The 13,363-nt window shown below is 50.0% G+C and overlaps 1 protein-coding gene across 3 annotated transcripts in view; it reads left to right on the top strand.

The window, feature by feature from the left end:
- LOC137426818 (zinc finger protein basonuclin-2) overlaps window positions 1–13,363 on the top strand; it is a 378,991-nt gene that overhangs the window by 226,868 nt on the left and 138,760 nt on the right. Inside the window, exon 1 of one of the 3 annotated variants that reach the window (XM_078771784.1) lies at window positions 5,028–5,469. The exons of the other annotated variants lie outside the window; for them this stretch is intronic. Coding sequence (XP_078627910.1) covers window positions 5,449–5,469 — 21 coding nt within the window. The 5' untranslated portion in view covers window positions 5,028–5,448. Of the gene's footprint in view, window positions 1–5,027; window positions 5,470–13,363 lie in introns of those variants that run through there. 3 annotated transcript variants of the gene reach the window in all.

The following is a 13,363-nucleotide window of genomic DNA, read 5'->3' as shown; positions in this document are numbered from 1 at the left end:
CCCTCCCCTCCTCTCCCCTCCCCTCCCCTCCTCTCCCCTCCCCTCCCCTCCTCTCCCTCCCCTCCCCTCCCCTCCCCTCCCTCCCCTCCCCTCCCCTCCTCTCCCCTCCTCTCCCCTCCCCTCCTCTCACCCTCCCCTCCTCTCCCCTCCCCTCCCCTCTCCCCTCCCCTCCCCTCCTCTGCTCTTCTCCCCTCCTCTGCTCTCCCCTCCTCTGCTCTTCTCCTCCTCTGCTCTCCCTCCCCTCCCCTCCTCTGCTCTTCTCCCTCCTCTGCTCTTCTCCCCTCCTCTCCCCTCCCCTCCTCTGCTCTCCCCTCCCCTCCTCTGCTCTCCCTCCCCTCCTCTGCTCTCCCCTCCTCTGCTCTGCTCTCCCCTCCCCTCCTCTGCTCTGCTCTCCCCTCCCCTCCTCTGCTCTGCTCTCCCCTCCCCTCCTCTGCTCTGCTCTCCCCTCCCCTCCTCTGCTCTGCTCTCCCCTCCCCTCCTCTGCTCTGCTCTCCCCTCCCCTCCTCTGCTCTGCTCTCCCCTCCCCCCTCTGCTCTGCTCTCCCCTCCCCCCCTCTGCTCTGCTCTCCCCTCCCCCCCTCTGCTCTGCTCTCCCCTCCCCCCTCTGCTCTGCTCTCCCCTCCCCCCCTCTGCTCTGCTCTCCCTCCCCCCCTCTGCTCTGCTCTCCCCTCCCCTCCTCTGCTCTGCTCTCCCCTCCCCTCCTCTGCTCTCCCCTCCCCTCCTCTGCTCTGCTCTCCCCCTCCCCTCCTCTGCTCTGCTCTCCCCTCCCCTCCTCTGCTCTCCCCTCCCCTCCTCTGCTCTGCTCTCCCCTCCCCTGCTCTGCTCTCCCCTCCCCTGCTCTGCTCTCCCCTCTCCTCCCCTCCCTCCCCTCCTCTGCTCTGCTCTCCCTCCTATATAGGCCGAGGCTACTTCTCGGCCGCCGCCACGTTGCAGGTTGAGCCGCCACTGGCGACAGTGCAGGCCCCGGTGCTCGCACCACCTGAGTGTCCAGCCCAAGTTCGCTCGCACCACCTCGCACCATTGTGGTTCTTGAAAGAAAAACAAAAGTGTCTCGTGGACCCGCGGAGACAGGAACTTGGGCTTGGACAAGCAGAGTCGGAGGGCGATGGTGGATCTGTTGGCACAAACTCTAAACAAATAAAGCTTCTTCAGAGGCAAGAGTGACGTCATGTTGGTCTCCGCACGAATCGGACTTTTGTTCCGTTATTTATATTATTATTACTATTATTATTATTATTATTATTATTTTCGCCCCCGCACTCGAAATGTCCATTTGACACGAGAATAACAGCGGCGTAGTTTATCAGACAACCATTGAGGAATAAAGGACATAATATTTGTACAGGTGTCCACGAGGCAGATATGTGGTCTCGCGGCTCGTGCTGTGCCGCACGGCGAGACGGGGCACGGGATTCCGTGCACGAGGAGGGAGCGGCGCGCGCTTTGCTTCCCCGCGGCACGGGGTGGGAAGGGGTTCGCCCCAGGGGGTCGCGGGGGTGTTTGTGGGAACCCGAGCGAAGGGGTGCGCCCAGGGGGTCGCGGGGGTGTTTTGGGGGTCGTGGGGGTGTTTGTGCCTGTGGGAACGCGAGCGAAGGGGTGCGCCCAGGGGGTCGCGGGGGTGTTTGTGGGAACGCGAGCGAAGGGGTGCGCCCAGGGGGTCGCGGGGGTGTTTTGGGGGTCGTGGGGGTGTTTGTGGGAACGCGAGCGAAGGGGTGCGCCCAGGGGGGTCGCGGGGGTGTTTTGGGGGTCGTGGGGTGTTTGTGGGAACCCGAGCGAAGGGGTGCGCCCCAGGGGGGTCGCGGGGGTGTTTTGGGGGTCGTGGGGGTGTTTGTGGGAACCCGAGCGAAGGGGTTGCATCGGGAGAGTCTAGCGGGGAAATCCGTTCGGCGCGTCTCGTCCGCAGCTGGAAGATTTATCGGGGGCGCGGCGCGACCATCGCCGATCGCGCACAGCTGTCCGAAGCGTGTCGAAGTCCGCGTCGGGATCACCCCGGGGCGGTCCAGCTGCGGTCTCGGGCTCTGCGACGTCGGCGGGTCCGAGTTCGCGCGCGTCTCGGAATTCCGGCGCGCACCTCCCAACTCGCACCAGCACCATTTCCCGCGCCGGATTATTTATTTAATTGCGACGGGGTCCATGGGAGGGGGGGGGGGGCTCGAGGGGCTCAGCGAGTCGTGTCCGAATTTCCGACCTCGACCCCCTTTAATCCCATGATTGGCGCACGCATCGATGTTATGTCATTTGTTTCACCATTCCGCGTTGGTAAGAGAAGTCCCGCGGTTACATAAAGGAGGATTAACACGCACTGAGCCTCGACTTGATTTGCACATCAACTTCGCGCAATCGCACTGACTCAGCTGAGCAGCAGCTGCAGGGAATCCTGCCCGATGGGCGACGCGCGCGCCCATCATTAGGAACGCGCGTTTTCGCGCCTTTGTGGCGAGCTCTCCGAAGCGGCCCCGCCCCCTTTAACCGAGCTTCGCTACCGGCGCGTCACCTGTGCTCGCGACCGTCACCCGTGCTCCCGTAAAGCAATGTTTGCAGGTGCGTCCGCACGTGACACCCCGTCGGCCTATGAATCGGGCGGAGCGCACCGAAAGGTGCTGCGCTGGTCCCGCACCGCATTAGGAGGCTCTCTCCGCACCGACGAGGAATATGAATGACAATGCCGCCGTTGGAGACGATCCGTCACGCAGGGTAACGGTTGATGTTTTGTCAATTAACCTTTCGCTCGTAATAGCGTTGGCAGACGTTGCTCGGCCTCGCCCACTCGCTCGCACCGGGCGCGGTGATGTCCCCCGGCGCACCTTACCTGTCACGCCTCTCTCCTGGCCCAGATTATCGGCCTCTTAACGCCATTAAGTGCTCTCATGAACCCGCCTGATGAGCTCATCAACGTGGTGTGCACGGGTAACCGTGTAGGGGGCTGGGCCTGGGGGTTACGGGGTCTGAGGGGGGGTTTAGCGTGGGGGTTACGGGGTCTGAGGGGGGTTTAGCCTGGGGGTTACGGGGTCTGAGGGGGGTTTAGCCTGGGGGTTACGGGGTCTGACCGGGGCTTCTCATGAATACGCGAGCTGGGGTTACGGGGGCTTGTCATGAAGACGTGAACTGGGGGTTACGGGGTCTTGTCATGAAGACGTGAACTGGGGGTTACGGGGTCTTCTGGGGGTTTAGCCTGGGAGTTAAGGGGTCTGACGGGGGCTTGTCATGATTAGTGATTAGTGATGCTTTGCGCACCACGCGGTTAGTTAGTTAATTAATCGATTTATTGAAGCTCCCCTCTCTGGTGATATCGAGGGGGTGCAGACCCTTTTTTCCCCTTTGGTGATATTGAGGGGTGCAGACCCCTTTTTCGCTCTGGTGATATCGAGGGGGTGCAGACCCTTTTTCCCCTTTGGTGATATTGAGGGGTGCAGACCCCTTTTTCGCTCTGGTGATATTGAGGGGTGCAGACCCATTTTTCGCTCTGGTAATATCGACGAGGTGCAGACCCCTTTTTTTATTCTGGTGATATCGAGGGGGTGCAGACCCCTTTTGCCCTCTGGTAATATCGAGGTGGTGCAGACCCCTTTTTTCCTCTGGCAATATCGAGAGGGTGCAGGCCCCTTTCTCCCCTCTGGTGATATCGAGGGGTTGCAGACCCCTTTTTTCCTCTGGTAATATCGAGGGGGTGCAGACCCCTTTGTCCCCTCTGGTGATATCGAGGGGGTGCATACCCCTTTGTCCCGTCTGGTGATATCGAGGGGGTGCAGACTCCTTTTGCCCTCTGGTAATATCGAGGGGGTGCAGACCCCTTTTTTCCTCTGGTAATATCGAGGGGGTGCAGACCCCTTTTTTCTTCTGGTTATATCGAGGGGCTGCAGACTCCTTTTGCCCTCTGGTAATATCGAGGGGGTGCAGACTCCTTTTGCCCTCTGGTAATATCGAGGGGGTGCAGACCCCTTTTTTCCTCTGCTAATATCGAGGGGGTGCAGATCCCTTTTTTCCTCTGGTGATATCGAGGGGGTGCAGACTCCTTTTGCACTCTGGTAATATAGAGGGGGTGCATACCCCTTTTGCCCTCTGGTAATATCGAGGAGGTGCAGACCCCTTTTTTCTTCTGGTGATATCGAGGGGGTGCAGACCCCTTTCTCCCCTCTGGTAATATCGAGGGGGTGCAGACCCCTTTCTCCCCTCTGGTAATATCGAGGGGGTGCAGACCCCTTTTTTCTTCTGGTTATATCGAGGGGCTGCAGACTCCTTTTGCCCTCTGGTAATATCGAGGGGGTGGGTGCAGACCCCTTTTGCACTCTGGTAATATAGAGGGGGTGCATACCCCTTTTGCACTCTGGTAATATAGAGGGGGTGCATACCCCTTTTGCACTCTGGTAATATAGAGGGGGTGCATACCCCTTTTGCACTCTGGTAATATAGAGGGGGTGCATACCCCTTTTGCCCTCTGGTGATATCGAGGGGGTGCAGACTCCTTTTGCACTCTGGTAATATAGAGGGGGTGCATACCCCTTTTGCCCTCTGGTAATATCGAGGAGGTGCAGACCCCTTTTTTCTTCTGGTGATATCGAGGGGGTGCAGACCCCTTTTTCCCCTCTAATATTGAGGGGGTGCAGTCCCCTTTTTCCTTCTGGTGATATCGAGTGGGTGCAGACCCCTTTTTCCCCTCTAATATTGAGGGGGTGCAATCCCCTTTTTTCTTCTGGTGATATCGAGGGGGTGCAGACCCCTCTTTCTCGGGGTAGTTTAGCAAGTTTCCCGCTCTGTCCTCGGTTGGTGTCACCACGAAGATTCCTTTTCGATTCGAACTCATTTCGGGATTTCAGGCCGACATGACGTTCGTTCCTCGAGTTGCTCTTGCTAAGACCCCAGGCATGTGGCGGCCGTAACGTGCTCATAACTTATAGTGGAGGGGGGCAAAGGGGGAGAAGGAGGAGGGCGAAGGAGCTAGGTGGATGAGGAAAGAAAAAAAAAACAATCGTTGCCGCTCCAGCTTGGTGTGCAAGGGAGCTGAGAGGGAGGGAGGGAGTGTGTGTGCGAGTGTGTGAGAGTGTGAGTGAGTGCGGAGTAATTTGTGGGACTCAGAGTCTCGGGCCTCGGCGGGAACACGATCAAACCGACTGGGCACACGAAGCGAGGATAGAACGAGCGCGAAACTTGCTGCTGTTGGCTTGAGCCCCGCCAGCCCATGGCTTCTGGGGTAATCAGGCCCCCAGAGGCCGCGGAGTGCGCGGGAAGAATGGTCTATTGATCTGGAGCGGAGAGATGGAGAGGCGGCGGTCGGGACGGAGGCTTGAGTGAGTCAGAGCGAACGAACGAACTCTCCCTTTCTTTTTCACACGCCACAGGTCGGGCGAGTGCGCGGCGGCCTCCGGTGAGCGGGTCCACCCGATGGCCGCGCGACGAGGGCCGCCACCTCCTTAAGCGCTTCCTCCGACCTCGTCGCCCAAACTTCTCGACCATGTCGTCCATCATCAACAGCGTGAGCTCCTCTTTCCTCTTGTCCGACACCCGAGCCGCGCCGTCTTGCGCCCATTTTTCCCCACCGGGGTCTTCACACTATGACGATGCATGTAGCTCTGACCTGCGTCCTTTGCTTTGATTGATCTCGATTGGGGTTCAAACTGGTCGGTTCGGTTTTGTCCCTACCCTAACCCTGACACCCCTATATACCTCACATAGCTTACCTGTATACCTGCACTCTGTACTCTGTACCCTCGGATCTCCTGGTCGCCCCGACACGTTTTCGGACGACGTTCCGCGTGTAAAGAAACCTTCGTATGGACGTTTTGGAGACCTCGTGGAGACGTTAATTACCTATTTCCACTACAGGTAACTCGAGAGTCGATGAGCTGAGAACGCGGTCGCTATGCCCGTTCTGGGGCCCGTTGTTAATAACTTTTAAAACTCGAGTTGGTTGGAATTTCCGCTCCGGAAAGTTTGTTCTTCGATTCGCCGTTTCGCCTCCGCGGTTAATGCGGTTAAAGCGGTTATAACCTTTGATGCTCGGAATTTAACCACGTGAAATGAGGTCTGAAAACAGCTGCGATTTGCAGGAAAAATGCGTCGCAAAGTGATCGCGTTTTAATTTACCGTGCGAATGTCTCTGCTTAGATTCTCGTATCACTGTGTGGCTTTCATGGCATTGTTTGAAACCGCACATTGTTGAAAACCACACATTGTTTAAAACCACACGTTGTTTAAAACCACACGTTGTTTAAACCCACTCATTGTTTAAAATCACACGTTTATAACCACACATTGTTTAAAACCGCACATTGTTTAAAACCGTACGTTGTTGAAAATCACACGTTGTTTATAACCACACGTTGTTTAAAACCACACATTGTTTAAAACCACACGTTGTTTAAAACCACACATTGTTTAAAATCACACGTTTATAACCACACATTGTTTAAACCTGCACATTGTTTAAAACCGCACATTGTTTAAAACCGCACGTTGTTGAAAATCACACGTTGTTTATAACCACACGCTGTTTAAAACCACACATTGTTTAAAACCACACGTTGTTTAAAACCACACGTTGTTTAAACCCACACATTGTTTAAAATCACACGTTTATAACCACACATTGTTTAAAACCGCACATTGTTTAAAACCGCACATTGTTTAAAACCACACATTGTTGAAAATCACACGTTGTTTATAACCACACATTGTTTAAAACCACACATTGTTTAAAACCGCACATTATTGAAAATCACACGTTGTTTATAACCACACATTGTTTATAACCACACATTGTTTAAAACCACACATTGTTTAAAACCACACATTGTTTAAAACCACACATTGTTTAAAACCACACATTGTTGAAAACCACACATTGTTGAAAACCACACGTTGTTTAAAACCACACATTGTTTAAAACCACACATTGTTGAAAACCACACGTTGTTTAAAATTACACATTGTTTAAAAAATTGTTTTAAACCACACAATGTTAAAAAAATTGTATAAAACCACACAATGTTTAAAACCGAACGTTGTTTAAAACCACATGTTGTTTAAAACCACACGTTGTTTAAAACCACACATTGTTTAAACCCACTCGTTGTTTAAACCCACTCGTTGTTTAAAACCACACGTTGTTTAAAACCACACGTTGTTTAAAACCACACGTTGTTTAAAACCACACGTTGTTTAAAAACACACGTTTAAAACCACACGTTGTTTAAAACCACACGTTGGTTAAAACCGCACATTGTTTAAAACCGCACATTGTTTGAAACCGCACCTTGTTTGAAACCGCACATTGTTTGAAATCGCACATTCCCTGAAACCGCACATTCCCTGAAACCACACATTACTGAAAACAGCACATTGTTTGAAACCGCACATTTTTTGAAACCACACATTGTTTGAAACCGCACATTCCCTGAAACCGCACCGTCCCTGAAACCGCACATTCCCTGAAACCGTACATTCCTTGAAACTGCACATTCCCTGAAACCACACATTCCCTAAAACAGCACATTGTTTGAAACCGCACATTGTTTAAAACCGCACGTTGTTTAAAACCACACGTTGTTTAAACCCACACGTTGTTTAAAACCACACGTTGTTTAAAACCACACTTTGTTTAAAACCACACTTTGTTTAAAACCACACGTTGTTTAAAACCACACGTTGTTTAAAACCACACGTTGTTTAAAACCACACGTTGTTTAAAACCACACATTGGTTAAAACCGCACATTGTTTAAAACCGCACATTGTTTGAAACCGCACATTGTTTGAAACAGCACATTCCCTGAAACCGCACATTCCCTGAAACCACACATTACTGAAAACAGCACATTGTTTGAAACCGCACATTTTTTGAAACCACACATTGTTTGAAACCGCACATTCCCTGAAACCACACATTCCCTGAAACCGCACATTCCCTGAAACTGCACATTCCCTGCAACCACACATTCCCCAAAACAGCACGTTGTTTGAAACCGCACATTGTTTAAAACCGCACGTTGTTTAAAACCACACGTTGTTTAAAACCACACGTTGTTTAAAACCACACGTTGTTTAAACCCACACGTTGTTTAAAACTACACATTGTTCAAAACCACACGTTGTTTAAAACCACACGTTGTTTAAAACCACACGTTGTTTAAAACCACACGTTGTTTAAAAACACACGTTGTTTAAAAACACACATTGTTTAAAAACACATTGTTTAAAACCACACATTGTTTAAACCCACACGTTGTGTAAAACCACACGTTGTTTAAAACCACACTTTGTTTAAAACCACACGTTGGTTAAAACTGCACATTGTTTAAAACCACACATTCCCTGAAACCGCACATTCCCTGAAACCGCACATTCCCTGAAACCGCACATTCCCTGAAACCGCACATTCCCTGAAACCGCACATTCCCTGAAACCGCACATTCCCTGAAACCACACATTAAGGAAAACAGCACATTGTTTGAAACCGCACATTTTTTGAAACCACACATTGTTTGAAACCGCACATTCCCTGAAACCGTACATTCCTTGAAACTGCACATTCCCTGAAACCACACATTCCCTAAAACAGCACATTCCCTGAAACAGCACATTGTTTGAAACCGCACATTGTTTAAAAACACATTGTTTAAAAACACACATTGTTTAAACCCACACGTTGTTTAAAACGACATGTTGTTTAAAACCACACGTTGTTTAAAACCACACGTTGTTTAAAACCACACGTTGTTTAAAACCGCACATTGTTTAAAACCGCACATTGTTTAAAATCGCACATTGTTTGAAACCGCACATTGTTTGAAACCGCACATTGTTTGAAACCGCACATTGTTTGAAACTGCACATTCCCTGAAACCGCACATTCCCTGAAACCGCACATTCCCTGAAACCGCACATTCCCTGAAACCGCACATTCCCTGAAACCGCACATTCCCTGAAACCGCACATTCCCTGAAACCGCACATTCCCTGAAACCACACATTACCGAAAACAGCACATTGTTTGAAACCGCACATTTTTTAAAACCACACATTGTTTGAAACCGCACATTCCCTGAAACTGCACATTCCCTGAAACCGCACATTCCCTGAAACCGCACATTCCCTGAAACCGCACATTCCCTGAAACCGCACATTCCCTGAAACCGCACATTCCCTGAAACCGCACATTCCCTGAAACCGCACATTCCCTGAAACCGCACATTCCCTGAAACCGCACATTCCCGGAAACCGCACATTCCCTGAAACCGCACATTCCCTGAAACCACACATTCCCTAAAACAGCACATTGGTTGAAACTGCACATTGTTTAAAACTGCACGTTGTTTAAAACCACACGTTGTTTAAAACCACACGTTGTTTAAAACCACACGTTGTTTAAAACCACACGTTGTTTAAACCCACACGTTGTTTAAAACTACACGTTGTTTAAAACCACATGTTGTTTAAAACCACACGTTGTTTAAAAACACACGTTGTTTAAAAACACACGTTGTTTAAAAACACATGTTCTTTAAAACCACATTGTTTAAAACCACACGTCGTGCAAAACCACACGTTGTTTAAAAACACATTGTTTAAAACCACACGTTGTTTAAACTCACGTTGTCTAAAACCACACGTTGTTTAAAACCACACGTTGTTTAAAACCACACGTTGTTTAAAACCACACGTTGTTTAAAACCACACTTTGTTTAAAACCACACATTGGTTAAAACCGCACATTGTTTAAAACCACACATTCCCTGAAACTGCACATTCCCTGAAACCGCACATTCCCTGAAACCGCACATTCCCTGAAACCACACATTAACGATAACAGCACTTTGTTTGAAACCGCACATTTTTTGAAACCACACATTGTTTGAAACCGCACATTCCCTGAAACCATACATTCTTTGAAACTGCACATTCCCTGAAACCACACATTCCCTGAAACCACACATTCCCTAAAACAGCACATTCCCTGAAACAGCACATTGTTTGAAACCGCACGTTGTTTGGAACCGCACGTTGTTTGGAACCGCACGTTGTTTGGAACTGCACGTTGTTTGAAACCAACGTTGTTTGAAACCGCACGTTGTTTGAAACCGCACGTTGTTTGAAACCGCACGTTGTTTGAAACCGCACGTTGTTTGAAACCGCACGTTGTTTGAAACCGCACGTTGTTTGAAACCGCACGTTGTTTGAAACCGCACATTGTTTGAAACCACACACTGTTTGAAACTGCACATTGTTTGATACTGCACGTTGTTTAAAAACACACATTGTTTAAAAACACCCATTGTTTAAAAACACCCATTGTTTAAAACCGAACGTTGTTTAACACCACATGTTGTTTAAAACCACACGTTGTTTAAAACCACACCTTGTTTAAAACCACACGTTGTTTAAAACCACACGTTGTTTAAAACCACACACTGTTTAAAACCGCACACTGTTTAAAACCACACATTCCCTGAAACCGCACATTCCCTGAAACCGCACCTTCCCTGAAACCGCACCTTCCCTGAAACCGCACCTTCCCTGAAACCGCACATTGCCTGAAACCGCACATTCCCTGAAACCGCACGTTCCCTGAAACCGCACGTTCCCTGAAACCGCACGTTCCCTGAAACCGCACGTTCCCTGAAACCGCACGTTCCCTGAAACCGCACGTTCCCTGAAACCGCACGTTCCCTGAAACCGCACGTTCCCTGAAACCGCACGTTCCCTGAAACCGCACGTTCCCTGAAACCGCACGTTCTCTGAAACCGCACGTTCCCTGAAACCGCACATTCTCTGAAACCGCACATTCTCTGAAACCGCACATTCTCTGAAACCGCACAGTCCCTGGAACCGCACATTGTTTTAAACCACACATTGTTTCAAACCACACAATGTTTGAAACCACACGTTGTTTGAAACCACACGTTGTTTGAAACCACATGTAGTTTGAAACGACACGTTGTTTGAAACCACATGTAGTTTGAAACGTCACGTTGTTTGAAACGACACGTTGTTTGAAACGACACGTTGTTTGAAACGACACGTTGTTTGAAACCACACATTGTTTGAAACCACACATTGTTTGAAACCACACATTGTTTGAAACCACACATTGTTTGAAACCACACATTGTTTGAAACCACACATTGTTTGAAACCACACTTTGTTTGAAACGACACGTTGTTTGAAACGACACGTTGTTTGAAACGACACGTTGTTTGAAACGACACGTTGTTTGAAACGACACGTTGTTTGAAACCACACGTTGTTTGAAACGACACGTTGTTTGAAACGACACGTTGTTTGAATCCGCACGTTGTTTGAAACCACACGTTTTTTAAAACCGCACGTTTTTTTAAACCGCACGTTGTTTGAAACCGCACGTTGTTTGAAACCACACATTGTTTGAAACCACACATTGTTTGAAACCACACTTTGTTTGAAACCACACATTGTTTGAAACCACACATTGTTTGAAACCACACATTGTTTGAAACCACACATTGTTTGAAACCACACTTTGTTTGAAACCACACATTGTTTGAAACCACACATTGTTTGAAACCACACATTGTTTGAAACCACACATTGTTTGAAACCACACATTGTTTGAAACCACACATTGTTTGAAACCACACATTGTTTGAAACCACACATTGTTTGAAACCACACATTGTTTGAAACCACACATTGTTTGAAACCACACATTGTTTGAAACCACACTTTGTTTGAAACCACACATTGTTTGAAACCACACATTGTTTGAAACCACACATTGTTTGAAACCACACATTGTTTGAAACCACACATTGTTTGAAACCACACATTGTTTGAAACCACACATTGTTTGAAACCACTAATTGTATCAGACATTAAAAAAGAAACACTAATTGTACTGCACGTTGTGTTTAAACACTCACTATTTAAAACGACTTGATTGTAGCACTCGTAGTTTTAAACCACCCTGTCCCACACATTGTTTAAAACCACACATTGTGTTAAACCACTCATTGTACCAATCATTATTTTAAACCACTAATTGTACTGCACATTGTGCATCGTGATGAAAACCACATTATAGGTCACACAGGGTATGCCATTGGAAAGCACACCTTGTATATATTTCACATTATCGTATTGTTTGAAACCACTCATTGTACCACACATTGTGCATATTAAGACCCATCATTGTTTCACAGGTTGTGCCCTTCACCGGTTTGTGAAGTTTATTTTGCCAGCACGAGTTTGAATGGTTTCTGAGTTCAGATGTGCGGACTCGCAGCTCTCATGACCGTCGCTCGTCAACCCCACGCCGGTGCACCTTCACCAGGTTCCAGGGCTGGACCCCATGGCGTCCCCTCTGCCCCCCATTTGCCGTAGCATGCCGATCCGCATGCAGTGGGGTGGTCGGGGGTGTTGGGATCGAGGGAGGGTCTACCCCTGCCCGGATCGCATCGGGAGGCTGGATAGCGGCGGGGCGTGTGGTTCTTGGCCGGGCAGCATCGGCGCGGCCTTCATTTGTCTCCCGGCGGTGTCAGGTAGATCAGAGCTCGCGTGCAGCTGTGGCGAGTTAGCCGGTGGCAGCAAAATTGCGCTCCTGACGGGGAGGGACTACAGTGCGAGTGGCCACGGTGCACATCTGGCCATCAGGTGGGAAGAAACGAGGGGTCGCTCGCTACATGCGATGGCCGCCGGCCAGGCGGCAGGAATGCACCGGGACCGCTGTGTATTTGGGCTTAGTCCCTGCTTCACTTCTCCTCTTTGCACTTTGTATTCACGGTTTACCTGTTTATTTATAGGGCTACGTTTACCTTTTTCTACCTTGGTAAGCTTATAGCCGGTACGTGTACATTATCACCCCAACAGATGACCATGAGGGTCGCTCCGCGAGCACTGTGGGGCGCCACCAAACCGGACTGGTTGAGCATATGGCGGGAGGGTAGGAATTTGAGGAGGGGGGGGTGGTAGAGGGGGAGAGGAGAGGGGCCCACGGGGACAGAGCACGGCGTGCCTCGGCCTGGTCAGACCAGAGAGCATCTGGTTCTGATTGATATGCTTGCGCCGGGCGGGCCTGTGGTGACCAGAGAGAAGTGGGTGGGAGGTGTTGGAAGCGGCTATGAGATGGGGATTTAAGGAGAGGGAAGGCAGTGAAGGGGCTCTGAAGGGCAAGAAAGAGGTTCCGTTTGATGGTCTCCGGGAAGAGGCACTGAAAGGAAAGAGAGGTCTCGGGAGAGGTAGTGGGACGAAGAGGAGAAAGAATTCCGATGAAGAAGGGCAAAGCCCCGGTGACGTGTTCACATGGCCTGCTCCCCCCTGCTTCCCCTCTCCCCCCCTACTCCCCCTGTCCCCCTCTCCCCTGTGTCCCTCTCCGCCCTGCTTCTTCTCTCCCCCCCTG

The sequence above is a fragment of the Myxine glutinosa genome, chromosome 2 (assembly GCF_964187855.1).
Source record: "Myxine glutinosa chromosome 2, kmMyxGlut1.1, whole genome shotgun sequence".
In the NCBI taxonomy this organism is placed as follows: domain Eukaryota; kingdom Metazoa; phylum Chordata; class Myxini; order Myxiniformes; family Myxinidae; genus Myxine; species Myxine glutinosa.
Note: the sequence above shows the minus strand (reverse complement) of the source record. Positions and strands in the feature narration are given on the sequence as shown.